The sequence below is a fragment of the Vicia villosa genome, linkage group LG7 (assembly GCF_029867415.1).
Source record: "Vicia villosa cultivar HV-30 ecotype Madison, WI linkage group LG7, Vvil1.0, whole genome shotgun sequence".
NCBI classification, from domain to species: domain Eukaryota; kingdom Viridiplantae; phylum Streptophyta; class Magnoliopsida; order Fabales; family Fabaceae; genus Vicia; species Vicia villosa.
Genome location: NC_081186.1, coordinates 27,519,991 through 27,542,035, shown reverse-complemented (window position 1 = coordinate 27,542,035; position 22,045 = coordinate 27,519,991). Strand labels below are relative to the sequence as shown.

The following is a 22,045-nucleotide window of genomic DNA, read 5'->3' as shown; positions in this document are numbered from 1 at the left end:
AATTCCCTCGAACCCTTGTTCTTCAATCTTCACACTCAGCCGGATCCTCGATGAAACCTCTTGATAAAAACCCCCAAGAAACACCTATCTTGGAGGACAAAACCCGCAGATTTTATTCACCAAAAACCCCACAAATCTTCACCCACTAGGAATCTTCAATTCCGTTCCATGGACGTTATCGAACTCGATCACTAACCCTCAACGCAAGAATGATTATGTGTAATTGCGTTGGAGATGACGAAGAACGAAGATGAGAAGCCTTTGTGTATCTTTCAGTCGTTGGTGTTGTTTGTAATAATGAACCTTGGACAATATATATGATAGCTTAACAGTTGGAGATGAGAGAAACAGAATTTTTGACTTTCTTGATCAGTTAGGTCGACCTCTTTTAGTGCTTAGGTCGACCTAGCAGAACTTGCAGAATTTTGCTCCCAGTTAGGTCGACCTGTTAAAGGAGTAGGTCGACCAGAATCCTCTTCTGATGCATTCTGGGGACATTTTCTCAGATTAGGTCGACCTAGTTGTTGTGTAGGTCGACCTAGCAGACTGGTATGTAGATTTCATCAATTTAGGTCGACCTAGATGATGTGTGAGTCGACCTAACAGAAGTATATGGATTTTTCTCCATTTTAGGTCGACCTGGGTTGATGGTAGGTCGACCTAACTGCTGCTTTTCTGCATTCTTCTTGTTTTGCTTGTGTTGAGTCGACCTATATGCATAATAGATCAACCTGTTCTGTCATGAGTGATCAATGCTTGCTTTTCTTTGAGTTTTCTGCTTCCACCTTGTTGCTTGTATGCTTATTGAGTTTGCCATGAATCAAAAACATCTTTGTGATTGTAATCTTGTATTCACATACTCCCCCTTTTTGATGATGGAAAACCAGTAATCGAAGCTTTGGTAGTAAGTGATAAATACTCAACAAAGCTCCCCCGTACATTCAGCATCTATCTCTGAACAAGTCAATCTCTCAACAAAGCTCCCCCGTACACTCAGCATCTATCTCCCCCTTTGTCAACATCAAAAAGAGAAAACAAGAGAGTAGAGGAGTAACGAGAGAAACATAGATAAAATAGCATAAAAAAAGATAAAACAGTGAAGTTGACAATAAAATAACATAGATAAACCATAAGATACATAAGATCCAAACATGTTTAGCAGTATATTTTAACATAACAATGGTCCGAGATATAAACAAACTACAAAAGAGTGTGACAACACATAGAAATACGACATGATTATGATGAGATAAGATGCAATGTTATGATGATATGATGAAGAATGCATCCTAGCGCATGCCCCTTCTTCCTCTTCCTCTCTGAAACGTATGCGGGCGATCTTCTTCAACCTGTTCCAACAGATCCAGCACAGATAAGTTGAGAGTGTTGAAGCTTTGGCTTATGTTTGCATGACGATTCAGAGCAGTTTCTTCAAACTGATTTTGTCTTAGGACAGAGTTGGATGCAAATGTTTCAAAATCATTCTTGTGATCTTGAATCAAGCCGTATAGCGATTGATATTGAAGTTGTTGTTCATCATATCGATCTTGTTGTAGCTGTTGCATGGTTTGGAACTGGAGCTGTTGTGATTGATATTGAAGTTGTTGTTCATTATATCTCTCTTGTTGAAGTTGTTGCATGGTCTGGAGCTGGAGCTGTTGTGATTCAAAATGTTGTTGTTGTTGAAGTTGCATATTTTCAAGCATGGAGATAATGTTGGACTGATCTTGTGGAGGTGGAGCCGTGTATCCCCAAGGGATTTCTTCCTCTTGAGAAGGGACATATTGCCAATTTGGATCCGTGCCATGAACTACATCTTCCATGGTTTGATCCTCATCATTTGCTATTTCTTGATCATTTCCCTCTTCTTCATTCCCTACAGTATGACCAAATTCAGTAGGATCATCATAGTTGTAGATAATTCTTCCGGTTCCCTTTTGTATAAGATAGTAGGTTTTCTTATTCGGATCCCAATGATATCCCATGAGAGTTAAAGTTGTTTGGGAGAAATCCTGGTTCTGTTTCATGTGCACGTAAGACAACCTATCCAGTTTCATGCCAAAGTGGTTTACTATGGTTTGAATGATCGAACCATAGCATAAAGCAGTAGTATTTTGTTGTATCTCTTGAAACTTGGCAGTCAGAAAGTGTGGCCAGTGCACACGCGTCCTGTTTTGAATCAGGTACATTAACACAATCTCATTCCTTTCAATTCTGGAAAATCCGCCTGCTCGTGGTCGAATGACTCTTGAGATAATCCAGTTAAGGAGCCTAGGATCCCTTTTTAGGTGACCGGCTGTGATGGATTCATTTTGCTTGTCAAGAACAGCAGGATCTTTGAGAATGGATGTCATGTAAGCGATATGATCATAATTGGCCGGAAGGTCACCGTCTTCTATACGAACTTCGTCTCCCAAGAGTGTAAGACCAAAGATACTAATCCATGCATGTTTGTCAACAATATGAGATCTTGACCCCATCTTAAACCTAAAATTACAGCCTTCCTCTCTTGTGAACCCTGCATAGAAGGCCCTAACAGTATTCTCACAGTACGGTGTGGCACATTCCAAAAGGGGGTGAACGTTCTGATGCTTAATAAGACTAACAACATCAGGAATATGCATATTCTTAGCAACGTGTTGATTAAAGACATATTTCTTCACTACCTTCCTTTTCATTTGCCATTTTTCAAAATTTTCTCTGCAATCAGGGTGAACAAGGGCTACAGCACTTACCGGTTGTGAGGATGATCCAGACGCAACTTCCTTTCCCTTTCTTAATTTTGGAGGCATGGTTGTTGATAATTTGTGAGAGAGAGATGATTTTGACACTTTTTGACCTTTGAGGAATTAGGGTTGGCCGTACACAATGAAGTGAGAATGAATGAAGATGGAGAATGAAGAATGGTTATGTATGGGGATGGGTCGGGTCGACCTAACAGACCCAATTTGGGAATTATTTCAGCAGTGGGTCGACCTACATGAAGGCTGGGTCGACCTAACAGAAGTAGTGAAAAAAAAATAACCAATTTAGGTCGACCTAAAGAGTGGGTAGGTCGACGTAGCTGGACAATTTTAGTTTCTGCTGAAATTTTTCTTCTGTAGGTCGACTCAGATACAAGGTAGGTCGACCTAAATTGCTTCAAAATGTTTGAAATGACTTAGAGATGTTGCTATATGATGGATTTATGCTTAGTTGCTTGCTTGTATGCCCAAATTATGATATGTTATGAGTGGAGATGATAAACACATATGTAATTAAGATATATAGATAAACATATATGAAGTCACTATAAGCATGTTAATTGATAGCATATTATAGTATCAATAAAATTTTTGGAAGTGAACAATAAACATGTTACCGCTTTCTCAATATGTAGGTGTTTTGTCATCATTGTGTGGAGTCCTCTTGTTAGTGTGCCATACTCCTAGATTTGATGATGAATTGTCTTGATAGAATGTTTCATAACATGATTGCTTGATTTTTGCGAAAAACTCATCTAGTATCGATTACTTGCTGTTCTCCCGGATGCGGGACATCGTCCCAAACAATATTCTGCTTAGAATAGGTTTAAAAATTCTTTGCAATGCAACTTGCCTTTTGCACATCAAGTAATACGTCCTTTGTGTTTTTCGGGTTAACTTGTATTTGTGATGTATCTTATACTTTTGTGGTGGCCAGGTCACTTGCATTTCCTTTGCTAAGAATGGTTCTTCATAGATGACTGATCGGTCACCATTTCTACTTAATTCCGTCATAAATTCGGCATAAGATCGTCATACTTGGTAACACTTTGTGGTTGTTTTTAAGTGTTTTTCTTTGATTCATCTAGTTCTAGTTATTTTGTGTGCATTTTGTTTTTGTGCCATTTATCTTTGTCTATTAGGTGCTTTTGATCTCTCTACTTGGTGGTTGTAGGTTAATTCTGGATCAGATGGAAATTTCACAAGTGTTGGTGTAAAAGAAGCTGAAAATCGTGACATGCGTGTAGTATTTTGATCATAACTGGAGCTTCGTAACTCGGAATGACGCGGTTCCGGTGGCAAAATTTCGCTAACAAAAAGGGCTACAACTTTGATTTTGAAGTCAAAGCCAAAATAGGCAGAGACGGACACGGTCAGGCCGTGTCAAGTGACACGGCCGTGTCAGCCTGTGCGGACAGAATTTCTGATTTTCTATGTTTTTACAATTTTAAAGTTCCGGGGGCAATTTGGGTATTCCGGCTGAGATATGAAAACCTAGAGGGATTAAAAGAGGATTGAGAGACAAGGAGAAGACACTTTTGATCGTACGAAAGAATTCCAGAAGAGAGCAAGATAGCGTTATCAAGGTTGTGGAAGACGAAGAGATTCAACGGTGGAAACCATTGAAGATCAGAGTTCTCCTAATCTTTTGTAAATGTCTAAACTTTCTGATTTTGGTTTCTTGAATATTATGAGAGGCTAAACCCCCCAATGCCAGGGGGGTGTCCCTGATTTGCATTGTAATGACTCTGAATATCGTTGTTCTTTAATCAAGCTTTCATATTTTGCAATTTAATTGTTTAATGTTTTTATTGCTTTCTTTGTCGGCAAAACAAGATTGATCCACGATTAACAATCTGTAGGACTACGGTTGTTAAGGTTTTTAAACAATTAAATCTTATTGTTATCACCTAGGCCTAGGGATACCGTAAGGTTATTTGAAAAATTCTTGATTATTTACATCTTTGGTTCACAAACCTTTGTTTCTAAGGACTTAGGCATTAGGATTGCAAACCAAAAGGTTTTCACTAAGGACTTAGGAAAACACCCTTAGGAACAAATAGTTGCATCATATGAACTTGTTAAAGAGATCTTATTACAGAGTCATTAGAAGGCTGATCATACACCTACCTTGGCATTACTCTAAATTTATACACAAAAGCTATTTTACTTTCAGCTTATTTATTTGAATTTTATTATTCCAATATAAAAACCCCATATGCTCTTTTGTTTAATTGACTGTTTACAATAATTTATCTTTCCTACGCAATCCTCGTGATCGATACTTGGGGTAAAACCCATTATTACTACATCGGTGAAAATAGTACACTTGCTATTTTTCCGATCAATGACATACCAAAAGTGATATGTCTTCCTTTTATGTGTCTTGAGCATCAGCTATCAAGAGACCACCACTTTTCGGCGATGTCAAGACACTTTTCCTGCAAGGATTAATTTAGAGTGGAAGGTCCCCAATCTTCATTGGATCCTAGATGGTGAGTACAGGCATTGTTGCACTTAGGGAACCATTGAAATACTCCTTTAGGAACTAAAATTCTCCTAAATTTGCATTTTTCAATAGTATGACCCTTTTTGCAACAATAATGACAGGTAATATGATGAGAATATGATGTTTTGCTAGTTGATACTTTTGGTACAAAAGTGTATTTACTATATAAAGGAGTATACGATCTTTTGAACTTATTTGGATCAACGGCAAAAGTCACTTTTGGTTGTAGAGCCTTGTCTAACTTGGCTTTTAGATCTCTTACTTCTTTTTGCCAAATGTGACATGTCTCACAACCAAACCATGATGTAGAATCAATTTCAACTTTATCCTTTTGAATGTCTAGCATAGATTGTTTTAAAGCTTCCATATCCTTTTCGGTTTTCTCAACTTTTGATTCAAGATATGAAAAGATTTTCTTATTTGAGGCCAAAAGTTTGAAAGCTTTAATTGCATCTCTATGTAATTCTTCAAAAGCAAGTTTTAGTTGAGAATGAGATACCTTATCTACGAGTTCAGGTTTAAGATGACTTACAGCTTTCTTTTTCTTGTGTTGATGAGCCATGAAACATAGGTTTGCTGATTCTTCTTCATCGCTTGATGAGCTTTCACTAGATGAATCACTTTCCCATGCTATGTAGGCTCTTTTAGATTTGTTATGACCTTTGCTTTGGTTCTTCTCTTTTTCCTTCTTAAGGTATGGACAATCCGGTTTGTAGTGACCGGTTTCCCACAATTGAAGCAAAGACCTTTGATTTTTCCTTTGTTGTCGTCATCTTGTTTGAACTTGTTTGATTGCTTTCTATAGTTGATCAAGCCTTTGTCAGAATGTTTTGCTCCATTTTTCCTTAGATATTTGTTGTATCTTCGCACAAACAGTCCCATTTCCTCATCATCGGAGTCTTCGTCATCACTTGTATCACTATCCTTTGGCTCTTGTCTTAAGGTCTTGGAGCTTGAAGCTTTTAGAGCTATTGACTTCTTCTCTACCTCTTTCTCCATGTTCTTTTCTTTCTTTGCCCTTTTCTCATGCATGTCAAGGCATTTAAGGTGTTGTTCATGTTCCTCTAGTTTACCAAAGAGAGTGGTAATGTCTAAGGTGTTTAGATCATTTGCTTCCTTTATTGCTGTAACCTTGGGTTGCCATTCCCTGTTCAAGCATCTTAAGATTTTGTTAGTAGCAACTGCATTGGAAACAGGTCTATCAAGAGAATTTAACCGATTTTTCAGGTGAACGAATCTCTTCTGCATGTTTTCGATGGATTCACCATCTTCCATGTGGAAGAGTTCGAACTCTTGAGTTAACGTATTGATCCTAGCTAGTTTGACATCATCCGTTCCCTCGTGGGCAACTTGCAATGTGTCCCATATAGCTTTAGCTGATCTACAATGGGAAACGCGATAGTATTCATCAACTCCTAGAGCTGAGATTAGAATGTTTCTCGCTTTCCAATCGTATGCATATCTCTTTTCATTTTCAGCATCCCAAGTATTTTCTGGTTTTGGAACAACTGCACCAGCTGCATTTGTCATGGTGATCTGAAAGGGACCATTGACAATAGCTGTCCAGATGTTCCTATCAATTGCATTGATGTGGACACACATACAATCCTTCCAATAGCCATAGTTTTCACCGTTGAAAACTGGAGCTCTATTGTGAGCCCCTTTAGGTCCGGAAGCCATCTTTCCAATAAGTGTTTCACGTAGCACGGAATAAACCAGAGCTCTTGATGCCACTTGTTAGACGCTTGCCTTAGGATCTAGAGGGGGGGTGAATAGATCGTTCACAGTTTTACAGAGTTAAATGACTTTTCAGCGGAAGTGATTCTGAATCGACTCGCGTCTATTCCGAACCACTATCGAAACGATTGTATATGTGTTTAAAACCAGTCAAAAACTTGAGGTAAGTGATAAGAGTATACGTTGCAGAATCAAAGTGTTGCTCTTATTGAAAATCAGATTAACTTCTTGTATGATGGACAATGTTTGCAATGTAGTAAGAGTGATAGAAACAAATATACAAACACTTGGTGATAGTGATCAAATTGACGGTGATTCAATATGTGATGGATTGTGATGTTTATGTAAGTTCTTAATTCACAATCTTAACACTCGAATCGTTGATCAATTTGCTATTATAACCAAATATGAACAGAACGTAAATGAAAAAGTAAAAGCGACAAGAACACGATATTTGTTTAGGCAGTTCGTCGATCGTCCTCGCTACGACTACGTCTGCCCCCAATTCCAAACTGAAATTGGGTAATCTTTCATTAATGTTGAAAGTAGTATATACAAAGAAGATAACAAAGCGATAAACCATAAACCAATTATGTCGATCCTTTGAATCTTCTTCCACCTTAATCTTGAGTCAAATCAAGGTTATCCAAGAGCTTCACTTTGATCCCTTTCTGCAGTGTCTTCAATTCCCTCGAACCCTTGTTCTTCAATCTTCACACTCAGCCGGATCCTCGATGAAACCTCTTGATAAAAACCCCCAAGAAACACCTATCTTGGAGGACAAAACCCGCAGATTTTATTCACCAAAAACCCCACAAATCTTCACCCACTAGGAATCTTCAATTCCGTTCCATGGATGTTATCGAACTCGATCACTAACCCTCAACGCAAGAATGATTATGTGTAATTGCGTTGGAGATGACGAAGAACGAAGATGAGAAGCCTTTGTGTATCTTTCAGTCGTTGGTGTTGTTTGTAATAATGAACCTTGGACAATATATATGATAGCTTAACAGTTGGAGATGAGAGAAACATAATTTTTGACTTTCTTGATCAGTTAGGTCGACCTCTTTTAGTGCTTAGGTCGACCTAGCAGAACTTGCAGAATTTTGCTCCCAGTTAGGTCGACCTGTTAAAGGAGTAGGTCGACCAGAATCCTCTTCTGATGCATTCTGGGGACATTTTCTCAGATTAGGTCGACCTAGTTGTTGTGTAGGTCGACCTAGCAGACTGGTATGTAGATTTCATCAATTTAGGTCGACCTAGATGATGTGTGAGTCGACCTAACAGAAGTATATGGATTTTTCTCCATTTTAGGTCGACCTGGGTTGATGGTAGGTCGACCTAACTGCTGCTTTTCTGCATTCTTCTTGTTTTGCTTGTGTTGAGTCGACCTATATGCATAATAGATCAACCTGTTCTTTCATGAGTGATCAATGCTTGCTTTTCTTTGAGTTTTCTGCTTCCACCTTGTTGCTTGTATGCTTATTGAGTTTGCCATGAATCAAAAACATCTTTGTGATTGTAATCTTGTATTCACAAAATATACTAGGGGAGGTGGTCGTTTTGGCTTGCAATGAGTGAATTCAAATGATCATTAAAGAATTATTTCTAAGTTCTCAATTATTAACTTGTGATAGTTTTTCCTAAGTCCTTAGTAAAAACCCTTAAAACCTCTGTGTTCTATTTCATTACCCGTGAAAATATAACAAGGGTTCAAACAATCCTAAAATCCAGTTATTGATGATGTTTATATGGTGCCCTAGTCCTAGGTACATCCACTATAAACCAATTGTGCACAAACCCTAACTATTATATTCCTATAATTGTTAGCCGTAAATCATTCTCAGTTTAACCGAAAGAGAAAGAATAGAAACATTGCACAATTGAATTGAAAACTTATAAATCAAACATAGATAATCAGAGATATTCGGAATTCATTACAAAAGCCAAATAAGGACCACCCCCTAGCATTGGGGGGTTTAGCCTCTCATACTAATATTCAAGAATGACAAACCAATGAGTTTAGACATTACAAAGATGAATGGGAACTTTGATCTTCAATGGTGTCCACCGTTGAATCTCTTCGTCTCCAAAAACCCTTGAGTCAGCCTTCTTCTCCTTTCACTCAATTCTATTGTATCTGTCTAAAAAGTACCTCTCATTTACCACAAACTTCCTTTAATAGTGTCAACTCAATCCTTGTTTCAGCTAAAACGTCCGAAATACCCTTGATGACCAAGCCCGGAACAAATAACACATTGAATTTTTCTCCTTCGTGCTCATAAACACGGGCTGTGTTGTTTCACACGGGCGCCCGTGTTTCTTCTCTGTTTCAGCTAAAAAAACACTTTCCCTTCACTTTTTAACACGGACTGTGTTGATTCACACGGGTGCCCGTGTTAACCCACTGTTTTGCTTCCTTTTTGTGCTTTCCCTTAACTTTTTAACACGGGCCGTGTTGATGCACACGGGAGCCCGTGTTGACTTCCGATTCCTTCAGAAACTCCACTTTTTCAGCTCTTACTCGTCCTTCTAGACCGGCCATTAGTTCCTCGGATTGCATGTATCAACCTGGACAGTAACACTACCAAACAAAGCATAAAAAGGTCCTTTTTGACATGACTTTCAATTGATAAACATAATGATACTCACCACCTGTTACCTCACAACAGTAGGCCACGCATTATGGTATCCCTATACCAACCAATGTGAAACAAATTTTTCGTAGTAGTGATAGAATATCCCTCTCCTCATAGCCTTCCGGAAAGACTCATTTGTCTATATCGATATGCGCCATATCCACGATACGTTAACATCTAGCCAACACATCAATAACATGATTTGCCATAGCCTGCTCCTCCTTTAGTATCTCCTGCTGAGCTGGCCTAGATGCAGAAATATTACCATCAACAATGTGATGTTGTTTGTCATATGTTTGGTCTTTCACACACAACCTTCAGCTAACTTAGAGTACATGTAGACCAAACAAGCGGCCCCCAGTTGTTCTCATGGATCCGCTCCAAGTCACCGAAGTATCTTAGGTAGACCACATCCACATAAGTGGCACTATTGTCCATAAAAATTGACATGCCAACCAAGTATAACATGTATGCTCCCAATGCGTATGCTCTATGATACGCAACCTGCTCATCATCACCAGAAGCTTGCTCTACATCATGCAATTGTTATGTATACAATCTCTCCAGGAATCGAAGTCTAGAATGAACCCTCTGGGTGGCTTCTAACTCATGCAGGGCATCTCCTGGGTCAGCTCCTAGATAGTCTACCATCATCTCCACTACGTCATCTCTGTTAATCATATTATGGTCTAACAGTCTCCCCTTGATCGGAAGATGCAGCTGGCATGAGATATCATATAGTGTGATAGTCATCTCACTGTGTGGAAGATCAAAAGACGACGTCTCTGAGTTCCATCTCTATACAAACACAGACAACATACCATAATTAATCGTAACATAACTGGTCATGCACAAGTATGCCAACCCAGATAGCTGCAGCACATCTTGAAACCACTACTTAATAGGTTGCGGCAGACTTGTAATCTTTCATCCATAGTGGATGAATTCTAAAGCATCCCAGTCCTGTAGAAAAATAAATTATCGTTAGAAACGTCAAATATTAGAACAAACATGTTTTTCAAAGGATAAATACAACTGAATTTTGTTAGACGATAGGCTACGATCTAGAAGGGGGTATGAATATATCGCAAATGGAATTTTCTTATTAAAATTCTATTTTGAAAAATGTTTAACTATGGCGCGTGGAAACAATTCCGGATCGACAATCGTCTATCCCGAACCGTGATCGAAAAGACCGGATATGCATTAACCGATAGGTCGAATACGTAAGATGAGGAAAACAATCAATATATTTTCAACAAATACGTTTGAATAAAAATCACACAATAGTAATCAATTTCCAATGAAATGACAAAAAAATTGACTTAAGCAATTTGTTGAACACTTAATTGTGCAATTGATACTATGAGAAAATCTGTTTGTCTAATATTTCAAAAGTTTATGTTCAGCATGTGTTGACACATACGACTTTCAGGTCAATGCATAGATGGTTTAGGTTGACACATAGATGGTTTAGGTCGATGCATACTAATACTTTTCAAAAAAGTGTAGAAGTATCTAATCTATTTTTCTGTTTTGTTTCTCTCTTAACACACATCATATAAGTACCATTTATGCATCATATCTCAAAAATTGAAACCAGAAATATACATAGCATTGCTCATCATCTTCAACCTCTCTATACATACACACAACAATTATACATAATCCTTTTTTGTTGGGTGCCATCTAGATTTAGGTTGATAAGGTCCAATTTAGGAATAGTGTAATCAAATTGGGTTGATAATTCTTTAGGGGTTTCAAGATAAATCTATTTGAGATTTTCTTCCAAGATCAAGGATTGATTTGAGATTTTTTTCATAAGATTGCACAATTTGGATTCAGCCGAGTGAAAGGTTTGAAGAACGGGGGTTTCTGTCAAAGGAGTAACGTTAACCGGATAATCACTTTGGTAATCTTGGGTCACGATACGTTCGCAATTTGGATTCAGCCAAGTGAAAGCTTTAAAAATGGGGGTTCTGTCAAATCTGAGTAACGGTAACCGGAGGATCAAATTGGAATTATCAGGTTACTTGACCGAGCTCAAGATCAAGGGAAGAGAAGAAGATAAGATCAACATCAACCATAGGGTTTTGAGGGTTGGATTGCTACCCTTTCTCTTGTAAACTACATTTGCAAAGGTTAATATTCATTATCTCAATTCCTTTGGAATTGGGGGCAGACGTACCCATAGCGAGGCCGATTTGGGAACTGCCTAAACAAATCCTTTTCTCTCTCTCTCTCTCCCTCTCTCTATTTTACTTTTACATGTAAATTATGAAAACGTTGATTGTGCAATCGATACTCTGAGAAAATTTCTTTGTCTAATATTTGAAACTGTTTTGTTGAGTTGATTACAATCTATGTGATTGTAATTGGATCTACGTATCAACAAAATCATAGAAAATCTACTTTGGATCGATTGCACACCAAGTGTTCGACAAATTGCTTCATTGAGCCCTTCCACGGCTGGTTCTACTTGTTGGGCCATGCGATTTAGCCAAAACAGTTACCTTAGGCATCCTGCAAGTGTAGGTTAAAACCAAAGGGAGTTATTATTGAACTTATACAAACAGGATTGTAAAGTTTAATAATATTGGAAACGGAAACCGTAGGCACCTGATATACCGTATGAGGAAATCAATCTATGGGATATCCTCATTGATGTGTATGGTGGTTACGTTGTAGGTATTCGTGACAGCAAGAAGGAACTTACCTATAAAATAGTTAGGTTTAATATGTTATTTACGCAGCGCTTACAATGCATGATAAGAAGTTTAATAAGGTTACATGTGTAGTGATGAATAAGATGTAAACCTTCATCTTTAATTTTGGCGTATTTCAAGAGGATAACAGTTGGAGCAGAGGGATCAGCTTGTTTCTGTTTAAACTCGAAATATTGTGTTGTGTAGCTTTTCCACAAAGTACAGTGCAACATGTTGTCCCTAGCAAAAATGTTTCATGTTAGTAATGATGAGGACGCAGCAGTACACATAAAGTATGCTGGTAATATGCAAGTTCATTACCCCAAATCGCGCAACATGAAATTGATTTGTGGCTTCTTTTCGGCCATTGTCTGGGTGTATCCTACGTCGTCCACAACACCGATGACGTCTGCGTTGAAAGTAAGGTAATTATTGTCAATTAGGAAGAGTAAAAGTAAAAGGAAGGTGAATCAAGGTTTGGAATTACCTGTAAGCAAATGCCTTTTCCATTTGCCAGAAATAATATCAGCAAAAGGGGTGCAGTTTGTCTGCTTGTGTTGTATGTCGTGTTTCCTTATTTCGCCTACGGTAGTCCCACCGGTGAATTTAAAAATATGTTTGTGGTTCGTAGGTCTGAACATCAAGTCATTGGGTAGGACTTGAAAGTTAGACATGGTGCAAGTAGTGTTATCCAACAAAGTGAATCAAATGTTTGTCTGAAAATAGTTGGAACAATCACTTGTATGTCATGGCCCTGCAAGCAAAAACCAAACTGAGTTAAATGGTTTTTTCATATTAGTACCTGCCAGTTTGAAATATGGCTTCAGCTTGAAAAACCCGGTCACTCTTCAAAACTCAAAACTCAAAACAGTTATAAAGCTTCATCAAATGTGCAGACCTAAACAGTTACAAAACTCAATGATTTTCTTGCCCATCTTTTTCAGTTTTAAATACATTTAAAACCTCAAGATTCTATAAAGCTCCAACCTTTTACAACTTTAAATCCATGGCAACCATCAACATAGCAAGATAACCATCGAATAAAGATATCACACCCTATAACATGAAACAAAACAAACAACAAGGTAAGAAATAAACATACCAAAGTCCAGCTTTTTTCAAATGATTTGTAACAACATATATAACATGAAACAAAACATACAACACAGTGTAGGAACAGTTTGAATGGTGTAAACAAACTAAAAACTCACTTGTTTGTCAATTATCACCATCTCAAATGTTCCATGTTTGTTATTGTAACTTTCCATTTGTGTTATATCTTAACCGCAAGCTTCCACAGTTCCTTTCGTTCATTGATGTCTCCCACCATGTCGTAGGGTCTCGCCATTGTTGAAGAGAAGATCGTTTGCAGATGATAGATGCAGATCATGAGCAGAAGACGCTTATATAATCGTTTGCATCAGTTTAGGTAATGAGAGTAAAGAATGGAGAGAAATGGAAAGTATGAAGAGAGATGGATGTGAAGGTTGTGTAACCAAGGTTGGGAGAACCGCTCAGGTAGTGTTGTTGTGCAGAGTGAAAGATTTTGTCATTTTGTTGGAATCAAAAAGGTAGGTGTTTACCAAATGGAAACAAAAACGTATATCAACTAACCAAAAAAGTATGTCATTTAGAAGAATGAGTGTAGTAAAGAACTAATGACTTAGTCAAAACTTAAATGGTTAGTTGGATAGTTAAGATAGAGGTAGAAAAAGACAACAAAAGTGTGAAAAGTGGTAATGTGGCATTATTTAACAAAGGGTAGTTTAGGGGTTTCCAAACGGTTAGTATTCTTATATGGTAGATGTTTAGTAAGGGTGTGCATGGTTGGTTATTTTCAAAAACCAAACCATAACCATTTTAAAATCATTTAAATGATTTGGATTTATAACCATAACCATATTTTAATCAAAACTGGTTAGATAATCAGTTATAAATTTAGTTATGATTATATAACCGACTTTTAAAAAAAACCGGTTTTAAAAATTAATTTTTTTGAAATTTTTTTTTTCAAAAAAAATAATTTATTTTCACAATTAAAATATTTGGATTTGGATAATAACCGGATTATAACCGAATCCAAAATAATTTAATCGGTTAATAACCATTTAATTATATTCGGATTATATGAATGGATAACTAAACCATTAATAATTAAACCGGTTAATAACCATTCAATTATATCCGGATATTTAAAAGTGATTTAGATTTGGTTATAAATTGGGACATCACAACCGAATATTTTGCACACCCCTGTTTAATCCTACTTCTACCGAGTGTTTAAAAAAAAAAAAAAAAAAACAGCAGAAAGCAAACTATGCAACAACAGAAAGCAAGCTAAGCAACAACAGAAAGCACAGTTCCGCCCCTATCAGTAAGCAACAAAAAAAGCAACTAGAGCAAAAATAAACTCAGAAAGTAACACAAGCAAAATTAAATCAACTCAAGAACATATATAATGACAAGAGTTTTTCCTATAGTTCAGCTAATTATTTAGTCCATAATGAAACCAACTCAGCAAATAAAGCCATTTCATGAGCAAAAATAAATTAGAATAAATACCAGAGTGACTAAGTTTAAATTTGAACAATGGAGTATTTTGACGAGCAATACATTGATGTCTAGTGTTTCCTTAATACTTGGTAAGTAAAAAACAACCCTAGTCCTCACTAACAAATGGTAGAGACTAGGTGACCCAAGTGTCAACCCGGACCCGTCCGCGTCCCTTCCTGCTAATTTAGAAGCTTTTTTCCAGATTCGGGTCAGACCTAACGGGTCTGCAGGCTGGGACAGGTTCTGTACACCCCCAAGTCAGCATAATAACCTTTTGTTGAAAGTTGAAATTCCTTTTTGAGGCTGAATATTTTTTATCAAGAACAATTTCTGAACCAAAACATTCAGTGATGCCTAAGTTTTTCCTGGTAAGAACATTTGCTCGAACGAGTGGGAAAAGCATTCAGAAAAACTACTGCACCAAAACTCTGACGGCTTCTCTTTAAGTGATTACATGTCCTTAACTTGTCACCCATGTATGCATTAAGAGGAGCACATTGTAGGTAAGATCTTGTCGAAGGGTCCATATAGTGCCAAAGTCTCTATTCAAACCTCATTTCACACGTGCCGTTTTTTAATCACTCTGAGAGTGATCTGAGAGATGTTACTCGAGAGCAAATATACACATTGGATTAGCAGAGCAAATTGTCAACTAAATGAGCCAAAGATACCGCAAGGTTCATAATTTGACAAGATACACTTTTCTACAACACCTTGATCTTGACGCTTGTAAGGTGCGCACAATTAAAATGATCCAATCCAATAAGAAATTCTGTGAAAGTATGAGGCGCATGAGCTTGGATTGCGATCATCCATCCGTTACACAGGGAGAGAAACTGACAGACTCCAGAATATTCAACTTCTAAACAACAGCTTGTAAAGAACTCTTGATGTCACACAAATCAACATTTCCTCTACCACAGAGTGCCACAAATTTATCATTAAATTGCAATAAAGGACACTTATCAATCAAGTTAGAACCAACATACGCATCCTTGAGGAAAACCGTACTCCTTACACCTTTATTAGTGAGGTAAAATATCCCATGATGCTTTATTAAGCAAAGCAGCAATTGCGACGGCAAGAAACACTCTGCATGAAATGCATCCAGTTGGGCAGATGTCATCCTCCTCTCCATGGTCAAGCTGAGAAGCTCATGAATCACTCCCAAGGCCCGTTTTCGAGTTTTCGGATCTGCGGCATCAAACCTTCTTGCATTTAAATAAGGAGAAGGAAACTCCAATTTCTGCCACCGTTCAAACTGTTCAAGGAAATTAACATTTGGCCTAAAACCAGTAGGAAAGTTCACTTTGAATGCAAATGGACCAGCATAGTTCCCATCTTTTGAAATCTTCACCTTCTTCTTATCCTCGCTTGGTTTCATGTTCACAACAACTCCTTCTTGTGCCAACCTATTGTATATTTGGATCAAGTTATTTGATATCCAAAACAATTTATAATTAAATTAAACATCCACTTAAAACAACGACAAAAAAATATTTCTTCACTAACAACTTTACAGACTAACTCAAACAAGTACCCAATAAGTGTGTTTGGATTTAATGTGAAAAGCACATTTGATTGTAAAAAAAAATACAGATGTTTGATTCCATACATGCAAAATTGATTTTGGTCCAAACCTTGTTTGCCTATAATTGAAAGCTTGATGTAAACTTGGTAGAAATTTCTCAACCAAATACAAAAACTATCTTTTGTCGCTCTAAGTTAAACAAAGTTTTAGATACAATCAATTAAATTTCATCCAACACCAACCAAACACCTACATTTTACTAAAATAACACAGGACGGTGACGATAACAACAACCAAACCTTAACTTATTAAGTGGAGTCGGCTACATAGATCAACTTTCACCATAATGTTCTATACAAGACCATGTTTCTATCTAAATTGTTATCCTCTAGTTGTTTGACTTCTCTCCATCTGACTCTCCATTCTTCTAAATCCTGCCTATATTAATTTTGCTATGCATAGTCGGTCTCAAGTCCAAATAAAAGGGAAGAGTTGTGTTAGGTAGTCGACAGCCAACGTAAAACTTAAAACTATATTGAATCTCTATAACATGGATCAACTAAAAGAACACATGACATAAAAAAAAAAAAAATCAATTCCAAATGTTTTGAAAACCAAACACACACAAAGTCTCTTGCAATTGCGACAGACTAACTTGAAAACCTCTATTGCAAATATAGAACCATAATCCTTGCATTATAGGCAAAACCAAAAATGCACCTAGCACCTTCACAACAACAAAAACAAAAAATTCAAAAAAACCAAAAGATTTACCTAGTTTCTCTAGCAGTAACAGCCAAAGTAGAATCCCAATCCTCCAAATAAACATAATCCCTTCCATTGAAAGCCCTAACAGAAAAAAACTGAGGATACTTATCAATCAAACATCCCTTAAAATCACAAGGCAAACCCATCTCAGGTCCAACAAACTCAACCGTTTCAAGAGGAATCCTATTCTCAACACAAAGCATAAGCATCTTCCTAAGATTATTAACCAAAACCGGCTCCATCAGAATCCGGGCCCGGGCTTCTTCTTGGGCCACTCGATGGGCCTTATCGGTGAAATGAACGAAAGGGGGAGACCCAGTTACGCGGAAAATGGTGGGGTGTTTTTCGATGAGGGTCATGAAGTCCCATTTGCGAACAAAGCCGACGTTTTTCTCGAGGTCACGGAGGAAGAGAGGGCTGTTTTTTGGTTGGGATTGGATTAGGGTTTTGAGTTCGAGGATTGTTATGGGTTTCTTGCGAAGCTCCATTACTCTGTCGAGTTCGGGGACTCGGTGGTAGGTTTTTTTCTTTGGTCGTCTTCCGCCGCTTGATTTTTGGCGGATGGTTGAGATGATTGTGGTGCGGGGCGGGATTGTGGTGCGGGGCGGGACATTGCGGCGAAGCATCGGAGAGAGATAGTACGTACTGTGCTGTAGCCTGTAGGTGTTGTGAAACTCATTTAAAATGGGTTTGTTTTTAAAAAAACATTAATATACACGCTAGGATGATAACAGGTTGGATGCGGGTTTCACACTACTCAAACTCGCACTCGGAATATCGAGTGGCACTCGAACCCAAGTTCAATCAATTCGAGTTTTTATCTGTTGACTCGGATTCAGATGCGGGTGTAGGTTTGCTTGTCATCCCTAATACACGATGCGTCTGCGTTGGTTGTTTTTTTATAAGAAATTCAACTCAAGGTCTTTAAAAACATCTTTGTGTTTTTACAATTAGGCTAATGTATATTAAATTTGATACATAATTTTTTTTACCATGAGTTCTCAAACCAAAGTACCTTTAGGTTAAATGCTATTCACTTTACAATTAGAAGAATCAATTTATATTGTTAATAAAGGGTCTGTTTGTTTCAGCTTTACAAAAATGGATTTTTTCTTTATATTTTTAAAAATAGATTTTTGACAATTGTTTTTTAAAATATTACAATTTTTTTTATTCGTTTTTTCTAAAATGGAACACTAATTTTGACATCATATAACATAAATATACATCATTGAAGACCAAAATTTAGTCAAAATCGTAATTTTTTAAAAAAGTTATATTTTAAAAATGATTTTTATGAAAATCTATTTGAAATAGCTTCTAAATTAAGTGATTTTTTGAAATTTGGATATGCAAATTTTTTTCTATAAATAGGTGAAATACCTAAAATCACATTTTAAGAATAACTATTCAAACAAAATTTTCATTTGAAAACTTTTATAAAAAGTTTCTTTTGTAAAAAAAATTTCACAAAAATATTTAACACTAGAAATTTTTTTTTAAAAAAAAACTAAAACAAACGAGCCCAAAATGACTATCATTTACAACTAAAAAACCAATTTCTATTGTTAGTAAAGTGATTATTATTTACAACAAAACAAATCAATTTCTATTGTTAATAAATTGACTATCATTTACAGCTAGACAAATCAATTTATATTATTAGTAAAGTGATTATTATTTATAACTAGACAAATCAATTCCTTTTGTTAATAAAGTGATTATCATTAACAACTAGACAAATCAATTTCTATTGTTAGTAAAGTGACTATCATTTACTTGTTAATAAAATGATTATCATATAATTAGACAAATTAATTTTTTTTGTTAGTAAAGTAACTATCATTTACAATTAGACAAATCAATTTCTATTGTTAATAAAGTGATTATCATTTAGAACTAGATAAATCAATTTCTACGGTTAATAAAGTGACTATCAATAACAACTAGACAAATCAATTTCCATTGTTAGTAAAGTGAGTACGTGACTATCATTTACAAATAGATTAAAATGGGTCTTCACTCTAATATTTAAAACATTTAGTCATTGAAAGAGCCAATTTATGTATGACTTTTGGTCTAGATCTAAGTGTCACTTTATCAAATGCAAATTAACATTTATGCATGTTTTGTTGCTTGGATCTAACTTGTTATGTCCCAGAACATTAAAGACAAGTGCAAATTGCTAGCATGTTTAAAAGATATTTTATTAAATAGTATTAAGATGAGATGTCAATCAATTATAATCAATAAAAAGATAAAGTTGACAATAATATAAAGTTCACGATAGTTGTAATAATTTGAAATTGATGTGATTTTGAGAATGATTAAGTCAAAATGAAAAAAGTCTTATGACTTCAATGGATAAAATTCAAAGTTATAATGGGCAAGATGTAATATAATTTTGAGATAGATATGGTGAATATCATAACAAAACTAAATAATGAGAGAGAGAGAGAGAGAGAGAGAGAGAGAGGAGGGTGTTAGAACAAGAATTGTTCTGATCAATATTCTTAGTTTTGATGATAACAATGTATATGAATTTTGTATAAGATAATGTGGTACTCTAATCCTATGCATTTTCCATTTCAGGAAATATATAAAGAGTATGCAAAATTCAGCGCAAGAAGCACTGACTCAGAAGGTTCAAGTATGCAACATCAGAACATGCTCTGGCAAGACATCAGAAGATGGTCAAGCAGAATCAGAACATGGTCTATTGAAGCATCATAAGAACTCTAGATCAGAAGCAGAAGCACTGAAGTTCTCATGGTATCACGCTAGAAGCACTTCAAAGTCAGAAGACAAGAAGATGCTCTGCACCAAGCTGTTTGACTCTGATTAATTCAAACGTTGTATCTACAAACATCAGATCAAAAGCAAGTACAAGATGGCAGGCTACGCTGATTAAGGAAAGGAATGTTAGCAGCTATTAAAGGCAAAGTCAGTTAAAGCAGAAAAAGCAAGGCTCGAGGTAGTTGACAAAAGAGTGAAACATTAAATGCAATGCTGTACGGATCACGCAAATCATTAAATGCTCCCAACGGTCATCTTCTCAAAACGCCTATAAATAGTGAAGTTCTGATCAGAAGCAAGGTTACAACACTTAACGCAAACAACTCTGCTCAAACTTGTTGAAACGCTGTTGAATCAAAAGCTATCAAACTTCATCTTCAAACTCACTTCATTGTAATATCTTTGTGAGATTTTAAGCTTAGAACTTAAGAGAAATATCACAGTTGTGATTATAGCTTATTAAGAAGCATTGTAATACTCTTGTAAAAATTTGTTTTACATTCATTTGTAAAAGGTTCCTAGAGTGATCAAGGTGTGATCAGAATACTCTAGAAGACTTAGAGGGTATCTAAGTGGAAAACCATTGTAATCAATGTTGATTAGTGGATTAAATCCTTAGGTTAGGTAAATCACTCTAAGGGGGTGGACTGGAGTAGTTTCGTTAACAACGAACCAGGATAAAAATCATTGTGCAATTGTTTTTATCTTAAGAGTTTTTAAAGTCACACTTATTCAAACCCCCTTTTCTAAGTGTTTTTCTATCCTTCAATTGGCATCAGAGCGCCGGTTCTAAGGTGCAAGCACTTAAACGTGTTAGAAAAGATTCAGGAAGAGAAAAACACAAAGTTTAGATGGCTGGTGAAATTCCAACAACTACATTTACATCTGGCTCTGCTGAGCAATACAATGGAAATGGTAACAATGGCTACACTAGACCACCAGTATTCGATGGTGAAAACTTTGAATATTGGAAAGATAAACTTGAAAGTTACTTTCTTGGTTTAGATGGTGACTTATGGGATCTTCTGGTGGATGGTTACAAACATCCAGTGAAAGCTAGTGGTGTAAAGCTGACAAGACAAGAAATGAGTGATGATCAAAAGAAGCAATTCAAAAATCATCACAAGTCAAGGACGGTTTTGCTGAATGTTATCTCTCACGCTGAATATGAGAAGATATCTAACAGGGAAACTGCCCATGATATATATGAATCATTGAAAATGACTCATGAGGGAATAGCCCAAGTCAAGGAGACTAAAGCTCTTGCCTTGATCCAGAAATATGAAGCCTTCAAGATGGAGGATGATGAAAACATTGAGAAAATGTTCTCAAGATTTCAAACGCTAACTGCTGCATTAAGAGTTCTTGACAAGGGATATACTAAAGTTGATCATGTCAAGAAGATCATCAAAAGCTTGCCCAGAAGATGGGGCCCAATGGTGACTACATTCAAGATAGCAAAGGATCTGAATGAAGTCTCTTTGGAAGAGCTGATCAGCGCCCTGAGGAGTCATGAAATTGAGCTAGATGCTAATGAACCTCAGAAGAATGGTAAGTCTATTGCATTAAAATCTAATTATAAAAAATGCACTAACGCTTTTCAGGCTGAAGAAGAAGATTCTGAAGAATCAGAATCAGAAGAAGAAGAAGATGAACTGTCCATGATCTCTAGAAGGGTAAACCAACTCTGGAAGAGCAAGCATAAGAAGTTCAAGAACTTCAAAAGTTCTAAGAAGCTTGAAAAAGGAGAATCTTCTGGAAGTAGAAGATATGAAAAGAAGAAGGTTACTTGCTTTGAGTGCAATGAGCCATGTCACTACAAGAATGAGTGTCCAAAGCTTCAAAAGGAGAAGCCCAAGAAGAAGTTTCATAAGAAGAAAGGTCTTATGGAAACTTGGGATGATTCAGATTCATCAGAATCAGAATCAGACTCTGAAGGCGAGCAGGCAAACATTGCACTGATGGCCACAGTTGATGATGGATCAGAATCTACATCAGAATCAAATTCTGAAGAGATATCCTTGGCTGCAAAGAAGACAAAGGAAAGCATGTCATGGTAC

General features: G+C 36.6%; 1 protein-coding gene across 1 annotated transcript; it reads right to left on the bottom strand.

The window, feature by feature from the left end:
- Window positions 1–14,841: 14,841 nt before the first annotated feature.
- On the bottom strand, window positions 14,842–17,882 carry LOC131620418 (protein WHAT'S THIS FACTOR 1 homolog, chloroplastic). The gene is made up of 2 exons (XM_058891488.1): window positions 17,196–17,882; window positions 14,842–16,302 (listed from the first exon to the last, which is right to left on the bottom strand). The coding sequence occupies exons 1-2, from the start codon at window positions 17,813–17,815 to the stop codon at window positions 15,753–15,755; spliced, it is 1,170 nt and encodes a 389-aa protein (XP_058747471.1). The 5' UTR covers window positions 17,816–17,882; the 3' UTR covers window positions 14,842–15,752.
- Window positions 17,883–22,045: the final 4,163 nt, after the last annotated feature.